This window comes from Schistocerca cancellata, chromosome 7 (assembly GCF_023864275.1).
Source record: "Schistocerca cancellata isolate TAMUIC-IGC-003103 chromosome 7, iqSchCanc2.1, whole genome shotgun sequence".
NCBI classification, from domain to species: Eukaryota; Metazoa; Arthropoda; class Insecta; order Orthoptera; family Acrididae; genus Schistocerca; species Schistocerca cancellata.
The window spans coordinates 589,986,909-590,006,107 of NC_064632.1; the positions used below are offsets into that span (position 1 = coordinate 589,986,909).

The 19,199-nt window shown below is 40.7% G+C and overlaps 1 protein-coding gene and 1 non-coding gene across 6 annotated transcripts in view; both read left to right on the forward strand.

Annotated features, from left to right (window-relative positions):
• The window catches only part of LOC126092101 (gastrula zinc finger protein XlCGF17.1-like), a 183,630-nt gene that overhangs the window by 69,685 nt on the left and 94,746 nt on the right, over positions 1-19,199 (forward strand). For 4 of the 5 annotated variants that reach the window (XM_049907532.1, XM_049907531.1, XM_049907527.1 and 1 more), the window contains exons 4-5: positions 3,043-3,114; positions 15,179-15,268. In XM_049907532.1, the coding sequence (XP_049763489.1) occupies positions 3,043-3,114; positions 15,179-15,268 (162 nt within the window). The remainder of the gene's footprint in view (positions 1-3,042; positions 3,115-15,178; positions 15,269-19,199) is intronic. The other variant, XM_049907530.1, reaches the window with a different exon arrangement.
• Positions 1,472-1,546, forward strand: Trnat-agu (transfer RNA threonine (anticodon AGU)). Its single transcript has one exon. It is a non-coding gene; the product is annotated as a tRNA-Thr (tRNA).

Here is a 19,199-nt window from a genome sequence, read left to right on the forward strand (position 1 = left end):
AATAGCATCCAAAATGTCAGCTAAGAGCAAAGTGAATCTTATCATAAAGATGGACTAGGAGATTGAGATTGAGAGTGGTGTGCGTAGCACTTCCTCTTAGCACCTCTCCACTTTGCAACCAACCTCCAGTGGTATAGATGAGAGATACAGGTGGGAGGATGAGTTGCAGAAAGTTGTGTTTAGTGTTGATAGTAAATTCCAATTTAGCAGCTGTGGCGATTGTTTGCAAGTACTGTGTTGACAAGTAGAACAGCAGCTACCACAATTTGTCAGGCAGAGTCAGGTCTGCACATCATATGTGTGTCAGTAGTGATAGCTTTCAGTGATTGTACAGTTGCAGTATGCTTTTTCCCCAATAAAGACTGCCCGGAGCAGGCCTTTCCAGTTAATGCCATTTCGTAGGCAACTGTTTTACAGTTGATAACTGTTCAGACTGCCTGTGAAGTGAATGTAATCGTGAGCGTGGTGGTGGTGGTGGTGGTGGTGGTGGTGGTGGTGGTGAGCTGACGAATCATTCATTTCATAACAATTTACTTCTCACTTTGAATTCATCTTGAGTTCCAATGCTTCTTTAGTAGCAAATAAGGTGACACTTCCTGTAGTATTCATAAAAGCATGCTTTTTGGGCATTTTTTAGGGAATACCAGCTTTAAAGAACTGGAAAGCCAGACCATTTTTTCGTGAACAATTTCCTGTTGATAGTCTTAAGGACTTAAATTCCCTAATTACTGGCTTGTTTTTGATGATTTCTACTGTGTCATTTTCTCGCAGGAATATTATATGAATACACTTTGATTGGGCCTATTCTCGTATCTATTTTGGTGAAATTAAAGATGCTATATTCCTTTAACTTTAGTTGGTAGTATTACAAACCATTCCTTATTAACAATTTTCATATTTGTGACATGCAACTTTGTAAACAAATTGGTTACTGGCATCAATCCGTGTAAGGTTGCAGCTGCTAAAGCACCATCCTGCTGCCGTCATAATGATTGACAATCCTACAGTAGAGAGTGAAAAATGTGCTATCCACCCTTGGTGCAGCATATCGATGTTCACTGGCTGTCACATGTCCATGGAGAGAGATCTCGCTTTTGAGAAAGATGAAAATTGGAGACAGCTTATGAACTCTCCATATAAAACAGTTCTTAAAGAATATACCCATTAGCACCAGTAAATAAAAAGTCAACTTACGAAATGCAGTAACTAGATGGAATAAAATTTGTGATTGGTGATTTTAGAAAATCCCTCAGTTGCTTTTTGCAAAATGGAGCAGCAAAGGTATAGTGTGACAGTTGCGTTAAAAGTTTTGTATTCTATTGTGACCATGTTTTTGACACATCCCAAACACGTTATCTGATTTATATGAATGTGTGGTGTCTGTTCTTTCGGACATGTCCGATGGTAGTGTGGTAGTGTAGATCAGCCGTGAGGAGTGCCAAGATAGTCGGCGCAGCTGCGATAACACTGTGTCCCGGATGGCGCAGTGGTTAGCACACCTGCCTAGTAAGCAGGAGATCATGGGTTCAAATCCCAGTCTGGTACACATTTTTACATGTTGCTGTTGATTCTGCATAATGTCCCAATGCAGCTGACAGCAGTGATCCCTCCCCTCCCCTCCCCTTTCCATTCCTTTCCTCGCCTCTCTACCTTCAATTTACATATAAGGTTATATGATGTGGAATTCGCAGTATGCGATTAGCAAGCACAGAATTTTGAGTCCTTTATCTACTGAACACAGTTCGCTCTACTAATGAGTTCCTGGTGTTTGATATGGGAACTGCTTTTGTAAATTCATTGTAAAGCCATTCAACAATAGAACCCTTCCTCTGTTTCATTATCTGATACAAAGTGTTATCAGTCACAGACATAGCTCTATGTAGGTAATTTTTCTTAATTTTCTTGAACCACCCTTAATAGAGCTTTGCATTTGTCTCTCAATGATAGTTGGTACCATCTTCTGCCTGGGGGAAAAGCAAACCAGCATTGTGTGCAAACTTCTGTTTATTCCGAATGTGGCATATTGTAATCATCTTTCCAGAAGTGGAATGGTGTTTCATTTCAACACTTCCAGCCATTGCATTGGTGCACAGTTCCTCTGTAAAGACCTGTACCAATTTTTTGGTGACTGAAGTTATTTTTTATTTCTGCCATGTGAATTTGCTGGAATGATTTTGCTCTACACTAATTTGTCAGTGTAATAAATAGTTCCAGTATTTCACATGTATTTTATTTCCTGCAGAAACTAGTCTCTCTTTCCTGTTATTTGATTATTTACTATTGATACAAGCTTCTTGTCAAACATTTGGATATAAACTTCTGTCAGTTGGTAGAACCTTCCCCCCCCCCCCCACCCCCCCACCCCCCCACCCCCCCCACCCCCAGCAACTGAACTGACATTTATAAATTATCTTTTATATATTCTCATCTCCATCACACATGTGGAAGTTGTTGAAGTGGGATCAAATAGAATGACATGCACCAGGCAAATGAACAACTCCAAACTTGCCTTCTTGGCTAGTAATACGATACAGTCATTCCATTATAAATGGTAATGAAATCCTACTAAATGTCTCCAACTATGTACATTCGATACATTATATTTTTAGTGTGATTAAGCTGCCAGTTCTTGCACCAAGTGTCAGTCCTGTGCAGGTCTGTTGTGTTTTGCTGCCATTTTCTGGTGTTGCAACCTGTGCACATAATACCATAATTGGGGAATGGACTCTTGGAGATTCCCACAATATCCACCAAGGTTAATGAATTTCTGTTGTGGAAGTGTGCTTCATACTCATTATGTCGAGGAAGTCATTATTTTCCTTTCCTGTACAATTTGCAGAATTTTTAATAGCGGTTCCACTTTCTGCAAATCACATCATAAAATAGGACACTTTTTCTCTTTTATAAAGCCTTTTCAGTTTCCCGATTTTGTATCTAAAGTGAATCTTTAATGATTTACAATTCTTGTCTGGTTTTTGTACTGCTTGTTCAATTAACAGCTGCTCTTTCCACCTCTCAACTGCCACTTCTCTTCTGTTACAGCCCTTTGAATTTGTGTGTGTGAAGGAGGAGCAACCTGAAGAAGACTACGAAGTCAAACCAGTTGCATCTGAGGTGAGTTAGACACATGTATGTCAGTTTGTACAATATATGTATTTAAAATGGCAACTCATGTAAGTATATACAAGATATTTCTATTTTCAAACACATTGCAGCGTGTTGGCCTGTTCTTGAATGTAACTGGTATTACAGTAGCACCACATTTTTGTCACTTCAGAATGATTCACTCTTAGAACACTCTCATTGTGTAGACTAAAAGGCAGGGCTGTTGGCATATTTTTGCATATTTGCACTTCCTTCTTTAGGAATTGTCTTCTGCATTAGTGCCCATAAAGTAAATAAAGCATTCTGTTCTCCAAATATGAAGTGTAAGAATAGCGTGTGTGAAGTAGATAACACATCATGCAGAGGCCCCCTAAGGGTCTTGGAGTTTTCACACTCTCCCAATAAATTTTCTCCTTAATGGTTTATGCTGTTGCCAATAAAAATCAGTTTCAGCTGAACTGTCATTTGCACTGTGACAGGAAGGTGGTAGCTGCAGAGAAATCACCGTGAAACGTGAATAGTTCTTGGTTTTCAGGATATGCCAGAGACCTTTTGGGGTGATGTAGGCTCTGTAGGTGGTTTGGGAGACACGTGAATTATGGGGAGGCTGCAGCCATAGCAGCGGTGGATGTAAACACAGTCATTTATTTAATAATTCAGCGTGACTCCACCATGAATGTAAATGTCTTTTAATTTATATGTTTGTAGGTTTCCATGGCGAAATGTCATTTTGAATAAAATGGGTATTAGGCCGTGTCATTGTAAAATGCAAATGCAACTAAAATGCCAAGGTTTCAGCTGGCTTTCTGTAATCCTCTTCAGAGCAGTTAACTACTGGATGCTAGTGAATGTCTTCCCCTATATACTATCTATTTTGGTTATCTGGTAGCCATCAGTATCACATGATGTCACTGGACAGTTTGAAGAGAGATTGTTAAGGAGGGGGACAGCTGTGTGATAGGCTATAGCAAATCAGGGTAATGTTTTCCCACAGGAAGCATTAAGGTTTCACGGCATTTCCCTCATGGCCACTGTTTTCACTACTAAACCCAGGTTGAGTGGTGGTGCTTGCTGGTGAACGCAAATGGCCCGGTGGGCTGGAATTACTGGCAGCGAGACAATAACTATCCTCCATATTAGAGTGTTTGATTATATCAGTAGCCTCCCTATATTTTTTGCTGCTGCATGCACAGCTGCCAAGAAAGTCTTTAACTTTTCCATCCAGCTATTCCAGGCATTGTAGTGCATTTTCTTCTTCACATAATATTCTGGCACTGAGCAGCATGCATAGTGATGGTCTGAGTGCAGAGAGGTGAGCTGCTTACACAGTATAATGTAGATCTGGCACACTGCTAACCAGCAGTGGCACAGTGTCTGCACGTGGCTCAGCCGTGGCATGGCATGGGCTGCAAGTGGCTCAGCCGTGGCATGGCATGGGCTGCAAGTGATGTTGGCCAGCATGCAGTGCTGCCCAGCTCTAGACACTGAACTGCTGGTTGGACTCCAGTGGTGGTAAGTGATCCTGTGGAGGTGGTGGCAGCATGCTGGCTGCCAGCATTGGGATGGTATGGCAGAGATCCATAGGTATCGGCCCAACAGCGGCAGAGTTCACAGCAGTTACTCAGTACAACTCGTAGTGGTGGCTGACAGGCTGCAGGCAATGTGCGTAGTCCAGTGGCCTCTCGTCACGGACCTCTCAGATGCCATGAATCTACTTCCTCTGCCAGTCACTTTCCAGCTACTCTCTTTTGCCCATAATATGCTTTTTCCATCTGTATCCTAATAGACTACTTTCTGGGCTACTGTGCTGCTCATAATATACAAAAAAGTCTTTGTACAACTTTCTCATTGTGTTCTCCCTTTATAATAAGTTTCTACAGACATTGTTGGTGGATTTACTGCTGTTATGTCCAGTGTGTTCCTGAAAACAGAGTGGTTTAATTAATGGTGTCAGGGCCAGTAACTCTTGTCGCACCTGTGCAGTGCCTCCCCGTATGGCTGCTTTGTATCAATATTATGGAAAGAATAGTTGCTACTCACCATATAACAAGAGACGCTAAGTCACAGGTATGCACAACAAAAAGACTGTCAGCAAGTCAGCATTCGACCAACAAGGCCTTTGTCAGAAATAGACAACATAAACATATACACTCACGCAAATGCAACTCTTGCACACACGACCACAAACACTAAAGCAGAGATACTAAATACAGATTTCTGAAATTCCTTCCGCAAAGAAGATGAAGCAAATATTCCAGAATTCGCATCAAAAACAACTGCAAGTATGAATAACTTAAAAGTAGACATCCTTGTTCTAGTGAAGCAGCTTAAATGACTTAATAAAGGCAAGGCCTCCGATCCAGATTGTATACCAGTCAGATTCCTTTCAGTGCATGCTGATACAATAGCTCCGTACTTAACAATTACATGCAACTGCTCGCTCATCAAAAGAAAGATTGGAAAATTGTACACGTCTCACCACAACCAAAATAAGAAAATATGACTCACTTATTACAGACGCATATCACTAATGTCGATTTGCTGTAGGATTTTGGAACATATATTGTGCTCAAACATTTTGAATTACCTCAAAGAAAACAGTTTATTGACAAACTGCGAACATGGATTCACAAAATATCTTTCTTATGAAACACAGGTAGCTTTTTATCCTCATGAAGTAATGAGCACTATCGGCAGGGGATGTCAAATTGATTCCATATTTTTTTGATTTCTAGAAACCTTTTGACACCATTCATCACAAGCGACTGCTAATCATATTGTGTGCCTATGGAGTGGTGTCTTAGTTGTGCGAATGGATTCATCATTTCCTGTCAGAAAGCTCACAATTGATAGTAACTGATCAAGTTATAGAGTAAAACAGATGTAAAATCTGGCATTCCCCAAGGAAGAGATACAGGCGCTCTGTTGTTATTCCTGATCTACATAAACAATTTAGGAGACAACCTGAACAGCCCACTAAGATTGTTTGCCAATGAGCTGTCATTGACTGTCTTGTAAATTCATCAGATGATCAAAGCAACTGCAAAGTGGTTTACACAAGACATCTGTATGGTGCAAAAAGTGGCAGTTGACTCTAAGCAATGAAAGCATTAGTAACAAGACAAATCTGCGAAGTTTGGATTTGTGATAAATCTCACAAATCTAAAGGCTTTCAATTCAACTAAATACTTAGTGATTACAATTATGAATAACTTCAAGTTGGACGATCATCTAAATAATGTTGTGTAGCAAGTGAACCAGAAACTGTGAGTAATTGGCAGAAAACTTAGAAAATGCAACAAGTTTACTAAAGAGACTTCTTACACTATGCCTGCCTGCCCTCTTCTGGAGTTTTGCTGTGCAGTGTCAGATCCACATGGGTTAGGACTGACAGAGAACATCAAAAAGTCCAGAGAGGGGCAGCTCGTTTTGTGTTGTTATGAAATGGGGGAAAAGTGTCATGGATATTATATGTGAAATTGGGTGGCAAGTCATTAAAACAAAGCCATTTTTCACCGCAACAGGATATTCTCATGAAATTTCAATCACCAACTTTCTCTAAACGATGTGAAAATATTTTGTTGGTGCCCACTTAAATAGAGAGAAATGATCCTCTAAATAAAATAAGAGAAATCAGAGCTTGCACAGAAAGATTTGTTTGTTCATTTTCCATCATGCTGTTAGAGAGTGGAACAGTAGAGAAATAGCTTGAATTTGGTTTGACGAACCCTCTGCCAGGCACTTAATTGTAAACTGCATAGTAATCATGTAGATGTAGATAGATATAGTCTCCCAGCCATCTCAATTCTTGACAGCAAATGCAAAAAGTGAACGCAGGATGGCCCCGCAATGGGCACCCAAATGCAGCAGGATTTGGGAGACAAGTGTGAAGTGTGGGGAGCTGCAGTCACACCAGTGGTGGACATAGACATAGTTCTTTATTTAATCATTCAACTTGACTCCACCATGAACATAAAAAGTCTGGATAGTATAGTGTGTTTCATTCTTCTCGTAATATTCTGGCACTGGGTGGCAGGCATGGTAGTGGCTTGAGTGCAGGGAGGTGAGCTGCTGACACAGTGAAATGTAGAGCTGGCACACTGATGCAGCTGCTGTGGTGTGGAGAGTCTCCACATGGCTTGGCTGCAATGCGACAGAATGCAGAATGATAAGGGGTCTGTAGAGGAACAACAGATTTTGTTGGACTGTTAGTTGAGATAAACAGCAACACTCGTTCATGTTGGTAGTACCTTCACAGTTGACTGTTTGGATAATTAATCAATCCCATAAAAAAAAGCATTTTTTTTTCAAAGTGGGTCTTTCACTCTGCAGTAAAGTGAGTGCTTTTATGAAATTTCCTGGCTGGTTAAAACTGTGTGCTCGACTGGGACTCGAGCTCAGAATCGAGAGTCTTGCCATTAGCTGGCAGTGCTCTTACAACTTAGCCATCCAGGCATGTTCTGACTACAAGACACACAGATAACAACAAACCCGATGCTTTTTTCTTCAAGAATACTGGTACAGCCATGGAGTGGCTGCTCTACTTGTCCAAGACACATTGCCAGAATGTAAATATATGACTGAGGGCGAGACTGCCCGAGCTCAATTCCGTAAGCTGTCGTCTGGCCTGTAGAGTAAAATATTTAGAGGCTGTGAGGACGTAAGAGAACAGAGATGTCTGGCGCTGCTAGTTTCTACTGATTTCTGTGACATGGCATAAAGCTACACACGTGGATCTCAGGTATGGAACCTTACACATGTAGCTACACCCCTCTCCCCTTGGGAATGGAGGTTCACTGATACACTGGGCAAGGAGTGGATAGCCTCAATGTGGAGAGGTGGGCAAGGAGTGGATGACCTCAATGTGGAGACGGTGTTCATGTACACGGAGACCTCGGAGGTGAGAGGGGAGAAGTACTCTCTGTCAGCAGAGAGGAATAAGGATGAAAGTGGCCAGTGTGAAGAGTGCTCTGAAGCCCCACTGTGGGAGCGCGAAATGACGGGACCAGTGACAGGCAGTCCAATTCAGAATCTGTGGTGACATACGACAGTGGAGGAAAAGTGGAAGTGACTCCACTGAAAGCTGAGGCCACACAAATGACATCGATCCAGTAATGGTTGTATCCACCAGCTGGAGGGGCACTGGGGCAGCTGCCAGAGGTTGTAATGTCATAGTCTCATCAGCGGCACTGATGCAGGCAAAAATTGAGGCTGGAATACTGGTGGATAGGTGACACCCAGCAACCTATCCACCAGTTGAAGGTGGTGGTGCAGCCTAGCTGGACACATGGGTGCCCATCTGGACTTGGAGCTGATTTTGATGGTGCCAGACCTCCCAGTCACAAGTCTGGAGACCATAGATGTGGCATCTGTTCTGACACACAGTTGTCGCTGGTAACCACGGAGGTGCTGATCAAAACCTTCCCTGGTAGGAAGTGTGGTACGGTGGAATACAACTGCAGGTGAGAACATGACAGAGGAGGTATAACAACATCCACAGTGGCCATCCATGGAGAAGCTTGGCAGGGTTACTGGAACCAATGCAAGTCATCCAGTAGGCTATAGGAAAAACAGTAATGCCTCCTTGGTGGGGAATCCCTGCAGATATTTTTTCTTCTGGGCCTTAAAGGTGTGAACCATGCACTTGGCCTCACCATTAGATTTGGAGTGAAAGTGAGGAGAGCGAACATGCCGAATGCTTGACTGCACACAGAAATCACAAATTGCCTGGTACAAGAACTGACATCCATTGTCAGAAACAGGAGTAGTCAAGAAACCTTCCACAGAAATTTTTTTTGAAAGGGTTTGAATATCAAGTTCTGTAGTGGTTTAGGAGCAGCAGACTCTGTATGGAAAACTTGTCAATGACAGCAGCCAAGACACATTCAGAAACAGACATACAAAATCCACATGGATGCATTCTTAGGTCTAGGTTGCTTGAGGTCTTGGGGGAAAACAAAGCCTTTGGACCTGCCTGTTGGCTAGGGCACTGGGGACTTGCAGCAACCAAATGCTCCATCTCACAGTCAATGCAGGGCCAGTACACATGTCTGTAAGTCAAGGCTTTGTTGTGGGAAACACCCCAGTGACCCTCACGCAACAGCTGTAAGACCTCCCACTGCAAACTCGCAGGAATGACCACCCTGGGAGCTGCGTTGTCCGTGGGGAGGTGGAGGAGGAGGATGCTGTCTAAGAGTGAGAGACGATTATGCATGACAAAGTAGTTATAAAGTGGATTGGAAGTGTGGCCTGAAGGACAGCATGACCAACCCAGCTGGACAAGGTGGATGACCTACTTGAGGATGGGGTCGGATGCTGTGACCTGGTGACCCGGGTATCAGTGATAGGAAAGCAGTCTACTGCTTGGCAGAAGGCAACATCCAAATGAAAGCATAAGAGCTCCTCTCTATGAAACTTGGAGTCTGGACCAGTGAGAAGCCTGGATAAAGTGCCAGTATTGGCATGGCATGGGGTGGGACTAAAATGGATGTCATTGTGATATTCGGAAAGGAAGAATGCCCATCACAGTAACCTGTGAGTTTGGCTGCCTTATCGGGGACCTGTGCCAATGGAGCGAATAATGAAATTAATGGCTTGTGGTCAGTAACGAGTTAGAATTTGATGCAATACAAGAGCACTTGAAATTCGGTGACCGCCAGAGCTGCTGCCTCAACCTGAGTGTGGACTTGTTCTGGACTGACAGTTTTGGATGCAAATTCCAGTGGCTACTCTGAGCCGTCTGCATTCCAATGGGCAAGAACTGCCCTCACGCCATAGTGCGAGACATCTGTAGCCAAAACCAGTGATTTGTTAGGATCAAAAGTAGCTATATATGGCACTGACCTGAGATAGTCCTTCAGTGTGGAAAAGGCCTGATTGCACAATGAAGATCGGAGAGAGGAAGCGCCCTTGTGGAGGAGGAGGTAGAGAGTGTGCGCAATGATGGATGCCCCGGGACTGAATTGGTCATAATAGGCAATTTTACCCAAGAAAGCCTGCAGTTCATACAGTGAAACGACTCACTAGTGTTTGAACACCTTGCCGTGGTCCAGGTACTCGAGAGGGTTTGAAAAGTTTAGACTTCTGTAGATCACAATGCAGACCCACAGCTCGAATTATTTCAAGACTGACTCGGAGATTGTGCAGGGGGTCACTTGTATTACATGCAGTAACATCGTCCAGGTAGGTGAAACAGTGCGGAATAGTGGACGTGACGTGCTCCTTATAGTGTTGAAAAATTGCAAGGGCACTTGCCGTGCCAAACATTAACCTTTGGTACTGACACACACCATAAGGTGTAGTAAGAACCGTGATATGCTTGCACTCGTCATCGAAGGGTAACTGATGGTACGGTGGAGAAGAACTGACACCTGGTAAGTGTGTGAACAGCTCTTCCGGATGTGGCAGTGGGTATGTGCCAACCAAAGACTGTGAATTCCTGGTGACTTTAAAATCACAGCAAAGTCAACGTTTACTAGAGGGATTTTATGATTGCAGGGGGTGTGGCCCATTCACTAGAGCAAACTGAAACCACAGCCCCTAGAGATGCCAATCCAGCTCCGTCTTGGATTTGGAACAGATTGCTGTGGAATCCACCAAGAACAAAAAGAAGTCTAGGATGAGCCGACTACGTCGAGGTTATGTGGGCTTTAAAGTCTGTGGCACATACTAGGTCTTCTGTAAAAAATATCCTGAAATTCAGAGCACAGAGAATTCAGTGACTGATGAGGGACATTGGCAGATATCAGTTGTATGGAGTCCATGACTGAAAAGCCAAAGGCATGAGAGGCACCAAGCCAGAAAATGTTTACTGCACTAGCATCCTGAGCAACAGTAAAGGTAGGCCGAGTTACTGATGTATAGGTAACGTCAGCTGTGAATTGACCAAGCAAGGGGATTTGCAGTTTACCTTATCCCCCTAGGTGCCTGTTTACTGATGACAACAAAGGAGAGCTGAAATATGAATATGTTTGGGCATTAAACAGGAAAACTGCCACACTGGTGTCTACTTGCAGGCACAACAACATTTGAAGCAGAGCTTTCATGTCACAACACAATGAGAAAAGCAACTGCAGAATGAAAAACAAAAAATGACCCTACTCATTGCCAGTCTCATCTCACTGCAAGAACACACAGATAATAGCAAACACAACACTTTATTACTCCAAGAATATTTGTCATATACTGGCTGATGTACTGGCCTGAGAGACAGAGGTTGGATGTAAACATATGACTGAGGTTAAGACTAGCTGGGCTCGACTCTATAAGCTGTCAGCTGGCAGTAGAGTGCACTATGGAGAGGCTGGGTGCGCATCCAAGTCTGGAGATCTCTGCCAGTGGTAGCGTCTTGCAAATTCCATGGCACACCATACAACTATGCGCCTGGACCACAGGTGTGGATCATTATGCAGGTCACTACGAGGCAGTTAATTAGATTAAACAAATATTGAGGGTGCAGCCACTGACCTGCCAATAAGTGAGTGGTGGGTAATACATAAGTAGGGATTCCATTCATTCTGATTTTTTTAGGACAGTCCTGATTTTTAACAAAATGTCTCAAAGTCCTCAAATCCTCTTTGGAGATGACAAAATGTCCTGGATTTTCATATTTCACAGTGTGACCTTTTTTCCTTTCTAAATTAATCACCTACACAATGGTTTGTTCACCTGAAGTTTTGGAACATAGACATTAGACTTCATTTGTATGAAAAAACTAAACTGTATTTGAGATTCGTTATTGTATATTGATTCATTCAGAAACTTGATAATACTACTTTATAATACTTCTTAACAATTGCATATTTTCTACCTGTGGTGTGTTTTTCTGTTGTATGGTAGCTTAAGTTTTCGGTACTTGCAGCAGTGATTTTGATAACCTTTATCTAAATATTGTCTGTGTTAATAATTGGAAACACTCAAGTACAAACTAAAGATTAAAATGTTGCAAGAATTCCCCTTTATTAAAAGACCGGGAGAGAATGCTGAGTGTACAGTTGGTGGTGCGAAATTTAGGATTTCACATGGAGGACACACTGACTTGTTACTCACATGAAGTACAAAAAAACATAAAGCTGCTCTTCAAGTTGAATCTTAAAGATAAAAAAATTGACAACTACGTATTGGTGAAGATAGTTTCAGACATGGATAAGCACCTTTCAGTGCAAGAAGCCACATTTGCATACTACACAGTGCTGCACACCGGGGTACGGCATATCTACAGTGACAAAACTCCCTTGCTCCGTATGCTGAGGGTCTCACCAAGGCCTTCACAGACAGGCGCTATCCCCCAGACCTAGTTTGCAAACAGATCTCCTGTGCCACTTCTCCTCACAACCCCAAACCTCCCACCACCCCCAAAAACCATCCATAAGGGAGTGTCCCCTTTGTCATCAGGTACTATCCTGGATTGGAACAACTCAACCAAATCCTTCGCCAGAGCTTTGATTACCTATCGCTGTGCCTGAAACGGGGGACATCCTACCCGAGAACCTTTCCACCCCTCCAAAAGTGGTGTTCCGTCGCCCACCCAACCTCCGAATGCCACTCCCAATCCCAACTCCCTTTCCAGTCCTGTCACAGATTTATCCTATCTCATCAGGGACCGGCCCACTTGTGAAAGCGGCCATGTCGTTTACCAGCTATGCTGCAATCGTTGCACAGCTTTTTGTATTGGTACAATTACCAACCAGGTGTCCACCAGGATGAACCGCCACCACCAAACTGTGACTAAGAGCGAAGTAGACCACCCTGTGGCACAACATGCATCTGAACAGAACACACTTGATTTCAATGGCTGCTTCACACTGAGCCATCTGGAACCTTCCCTTCACCCCCAGCTTTTCTGAACTCCGCAGATGGGAGTTATCCTTACGACACATTCTCTGCTCTCGTAATGATCCTGGGCTCAACCTACAGTAACACACCATCTACCTAACAGTTTCCACCTTCTCTCTCCTATCATCTCCTCCCCATTCTCGTCTCCCAATGTATTTATCTGCAGCCCTCTGCCAATACATCCGGACACTTTCTCCATTCCTCTCCTTTTTTGTTCCTTCCCCCACCACCACCTCCCTGCCCCACAACCTCCTGATGCTAGTCTAGTTCCTGCACACTCTACCGGACAGTGTTCGTCTCTCTCCCCACCCATATACTACCATCCCTTCCTGTTCCCCTTCCCCACTCCCTCTATATTGCTGCATGTGTCCCAAGTGATGTTGCTTTCCGGCCGGAATCCGGCTGGAGTTGGCAGCTGTGTGCGCATGAGAAGTGCTTGCTTGCTTGCTTTTTGTGTGTGTGTGTGTGTGTGTGTGTGTGTGTGTGTGTGTGTGTGTGTGTGTGTGTCTTTACTGATGAAGGCCGAAAGCTATATGTGAGTGTATTTTAATCATGCCTGTCTGGAACTTGACATGTCCTCTTTATGGTAAGTAGCAATGTATCTTTTCTTTCTTCCTACCTGGAGTTTCCATTGTTTGATCAACTTACGTCTGATCATATGCTCCCATGGAACAAAAATAAATAAATAAAAAAATTAAATATAATAAATAAATAAAAGCTGAATTGATTAATTCATAGTGAAAGACAACATTTGAATGTCCACAACATGGCTCAGAGAATAAACAGTTGCACTGCATAGTTGCAGAATCCAGTCGTAAAACAGAGAATAAAAATATTGGTGTAGATTTTCAAAGAATGAATATTACAAATATAAGTATGTGCAATACAATTTTGATATTGATCAAAACATGTTTTGCGTGGCTTTAGCACCATGGAAAATAAACAAAAATACTGAGTTGTCCCTAGCTGGTTTTGTTAAAATGCTTCAAACATCTTCAGGACTGTTAAGAGAGATTATGATGGAGAGATCTTACAAGTAAATCATTGTTGCTTGAGCAGGTGGAGGAAAAACAATAAATAACCACAGTATTTGTTGTGCCTTATATTCACGCAGGGTGAACAAAAATGGGTGAAATAAAACTCTTAAACATAGTTCCCTTATGAAAATTTGTATCCATGCTACATTTCTTAACATGGTGATGTTCTTTTAATTTGTGCAGTTGATAGTATACATTGTGTCAGCTTACTCACAAAGAAATATTTATTTGTACTTATTTACACACTAAAGATATTGATTCTGCTGAACACTTGTGTTTCTTGCAAAATTTGTCTGATTACGGAGTGCTGAAATATAGCATTGAGAATGTACTACTACTACTACTACTACTACTACTACATCTACATCTATTGTCAGATTAATGAGAAATTTGTCTTCAGATCAACCGGAATGGATTCCAAAATTTATTTACTTGCTGGGACAGTCTTATTGTTATTACTAAAGTGAAATTTGGAAATAGCATAGTCATTTTCTCAGATATTTTCCTACATTGTGAAGAGATTCACACAACAAACAAATCTGACCCAAAGTACCAAAAAAGAGAAGGAAAAAAGAGTGAAACCAGACCTGATTGTGTACAGAGTACAGTATACAGTATCTATGAAACACAAACACATTAGCTCACTATGACAGACAGTTCAGTTCAAAAGTGGATGAATGGAGATAAGGCAAGCAGATTCCTGGCAATAATGTAACCCATCAACCATGATTATCAGCAACAATTTCCAGCTATAAAAGGTACAGTTCCATCAATTAAAAATATTTGTCAGTTTTTACCTTCATTATTTTGCTATTGTTGCTAGTTCATACAACTTTTTTATATTTAAAGAATGTGAAAATAACATTAGAATTTTAAACTTCAGATGAAATTGCTAGTCATATTAATTCTGATAGAATTAATAGTTGCATTCTGTGTAACAATGCTTGCCAAATCAGAAGCCTGTGGATTGTGTATATTGATCTTGATCCAGTGTTAATGGTTCTTTCTATTTATAGTGGACAACATTAATTTGTCAGTGCATTATTTTTTCTGATGACAAACAAATTACTAGTTGCTACTGCCATATATGTTTCTTTCATTTTTTTAATTTTTAGTATACTTAAATCAGTAGGAAAATTCAGCATTAATAAATCTGTCACAGTTTTAGATTTTCTTTAATTCACTATTTGCACTTACAACAGGTTTGCTCAGTTGTTTTTCATGACAGCGAGGAACATAGCCAACAACACATTAAAGGTGAAGAAGAAGAAGAAGAAGGAGAAGGAGAAGAAGTAAGTGATACTCCATTATCAAAAGTTAAATCAATTTTAAATGCGAACATTTTTAGGTTAGGCTTTACCGTGACTGTTACTGGCATTAAATGAAACAACAAGTTCACTGTTACCAGTCACCGTTTTATTCTTTTTCGAGTACATAAAGAATAAAACGGTGACTGGTAACAGTGAACTTGTTGTTTCATTTAAAACAATTTTGTTTCGTAGGAAAGGAAAGCAGTTGGTGTTTTAGCTTGTTGCAGCTGTTAGCTAAGAAGTCCAAAGCCAACTTTCGATCAAATAAATAATATTTTCAGAACATTATGAAAGTCTTTCTTTTTAATGATTATATTATTGTCATGTTCTGTCAAGCACTGATGAGGAATTCAGTTAATTTTATAATATATTTTATAATGAGCAGACAAATAATTTCACTGGTACAGCACTTTTAAACAGTTGTACAGTAAGGAAGTACAACAAAGGGACCACTGTTTACTTTTCCCCCCTTCCTATTCAAGATGTGTACATGTTTATCAGTTCCAGTGGCTCTGTAGATCTACATTTGAGCTAGCAGTATCAAATAGATTTGACTTATTGCCTGAAGAAGGAGAAGAGCATCATCCAGCTGTAGGTCACAGTAGGGTGCAGCAGACTTCTAGCGAAGAAACTTGTGAAGGTCTGTACCGGAAGAGAGTAGGAAGAGAGTCTTGCTGCTAGGTAGTAGCCATGAGAAAAGTGTAGGCCATACGATACAGGACAAATTAGGAACATAGTACCAGAGCACAAGTATTGTAAAGCCAAGTGCTAGCCTTAGACGGTTGACAGGCAATTTGTACAAAGGTTTTGGCAACGAAGATCAGGTTATTGTAGTAGGTGGAACAGGGAGCAGCCTGGCTAGGAACACTAATTACAGCATTAGGGTGACTGGATGAAATAGGAGTAGCAACTATATGTGCAAATGTGATTTTTGTGGAGGTGTACAGTGCCATGACCAGCCCTGGGTTAACACCACTGTGAGCCATGTGAACACTGAGTTGAGCAGCCTGCTGTGACTGAAGTTAAATCTCATTTGAATGCAGTGCCTGTTGCTACAATTGGGAGATGGGGATGTACTAGACATATCCTACACATGAATAAGAGAGGGAAAGATAGTAACAATATTTTGAAAAGGATTGTTGCTACTCTGACAGTGTTTTTGTTGTGCCTGTCTGCGACAGCATTTCTGCTATATGATGAGTAACAATGATCCTTTTCATAATATTGTTACATTCCATCCTGGATTTTCCATTGACAGAGGGAAAGATAGGTTGGCTGAGCTTCTGGGGGCCAGCATCACACATAGCAATATCCCTGTGGTTACTGTCAGAGGGGCACGTTTATGTGAGAATCAGGATTCAGGTATCCTGTTGTAAAAGAAATAGAAATAACTAGAAGAGCCCCAAAAATTCTTAAAAGTGTACAGAAAAGGAAGGTTGGCTTATTTCATCAAAATATTAGAGAATTGAGTAAGAAGGTAGAAGAGCTGCTCTGTTTGAAAAATTTTGAGCGCTCTGGAAAGATAAGTGTCCTGTGCCTGTCTGAGCACCATATAACCACAGGGTTAGATAAGTTACATATAAAAAATTACACTATAGTAGCTTACTCGTGCAGAACTAATATGGGAAAAGGAGGAGTTGTTACATATATTAAGACAGAACACAAGTTCAAAAACGAGACAAGTAGTTTTTTTTTTTACTGATCAGCTTATAGAAATGTGTGCTTGTGAATTATTACTGAAAAATATTCACTTTTAATTGTAACTGTATGTAGATCACCATTGGGAAATTATGAACTGTTTACGAACAATTTGGGTTCCTTACTGTCAGACAGCAGCAAGCAGTTAATAGTCTATGGTGACTTCAGTGTAGATTTTCTAACGGATTCTGATAGGAAAAATGATCTGGAAACCTTATTTGTGTCCTACATAGGACACTAAGTGATAATGTTTTCTTTGGTGAAGTACAAAATAAGAAAATAGCTGTTTACCCAGTAACAAAAAACTCTCTTTGATCATGATATACAGTTAGCTAATATAGTGCCTTAAAAGATGGATACTCCTCAGTGGAAATCAGAATAATTAATGACTCCAGGAACAATGTTTTTAAGAATAGTTTCCAGTAGATGACCTGGGAAGAAATTTATAATGAACCAAATACTGACATAAAATTTAATCTAGTCTGTGATAAATTCACATCATTATTTCAAAATAGCTCTCTGCATAATCTAATCAGAAAGACACTAAACAGTCATTTGAAAAAACCATGGATCACTTAGAGGGATTATAGTATATTGTGAAAGGAAAAGGGAAATGTATCTTTTAGCAGGAACAAGTAGGGGTCCTACAGTAGTTGCACATCTCAAAAACTATTCAAAATTACTAAGAAAAGTTATTAAAAAATTCACATAATGCCAGAAATCAGTACTTCCGACAACAGACTTAAGGCTATATGGAATAGTAAAACAAGATACTGGATAACTGCCCACGGAACATGATAACATCACTATTGAACTGAATGAAAGCATTGTAAAGGATGAGTCATAGGTAGCAAATGTATTTAATAATCATTTCTGAAATATGGCAGAAAACATAGGGATAACAGTTCAAGAGAAGAATCACAGTAGTATGTTGAAAATATAAATCTCATAAAATTCAATCATATGAATATATCACAAACTTCTCCATCTGCAGTTAAGAAAATTATACATTCTCCCAAAAATATAAGCCCATCTGGTTTTGATAGTGTTTCCAATAGAGTAATAAAGATTTGTTCACATGTAATAAGCCCAGTCTTATCTGATATATGTAATACTCAGGGCATTTTCTCAGAGACTGAAATATGCTGTTGTTAAACATCACTACGTACTTGTTTCACTCCTGACATGATTTTCCAAAATTTTTGAGAAGGTGATGTATTCTATAATAACATCTCACCTTAGCAACAATAATATCGTCAGCAAATCACAGTTTGGGTTTAGGAAGAGTTGCTCTACTGAGAATGCCATGTATATGTTCAATCATCAAGCCTACAGGCATTAAATAATAAAATAGCACCAACAAGGCTAGTCAAGGCATTTGATTGTGTGAATTACAGTATTTTCCCAGATCAGTTGAAGTTTGCCAACCAGTAGATAATGTCATATCTAATTAACAGAATACAGAAAGCTGCACATAGTAATTCAACCAATATAGTTTGGGGACATAACTCAGACTGAGGAGAAATCACGTATGGGGTTCCCCAAGGCTCAATCGTAGGTCCACTGTAGTTCCTCATAGATGTAAACTGTCTTCCATCTGACATACAAGAACCATAATTAGTTCTCAATGGTGTAATCAATCCAAGCATACATGTTGACCCAGAAGATATGGTAAACAAAGATAGTAAAAGTATTATTGACTGGTTTTCTGTGAGTGGTCTCACCCTCAGTTTTAAAAAGACACAACATATTCAGTTCTGCACATCTACTGATACTACACCATGATAAGTGTAACACATGGTGAGGAAATAATAAATAGGGTAGAAACTTCATAATTCTTAGGTATCCACATAGTTGAAAATTTAAATTGGAAAAAGCACATTTTGGAACTCCTAAAACTACTTAGCTCAGCCACATATGCATTGAGAATCATTGCAGATCTTGGGAAGAGACAAATCAGGAAGTTGACATGTTTTGCGTATTTTTATGAGTAACATCATATGAAATAATGTTCTGGATAACTCATCTTTAAGAAAGAAAGTCTTCATTGTACAAAAATGTGCTGTAAGAATAATATGTTGCGCTCACCGATTATCTTGTAGACATCTGTTTAAGGAGTTGAGCATTGTGATTATGGCTTCACAGTATATTAATTCCCTCACAGTCATTACTCCACATTTAGATAGTCTTTTGCACAAAAAGGGGTGCACAATAC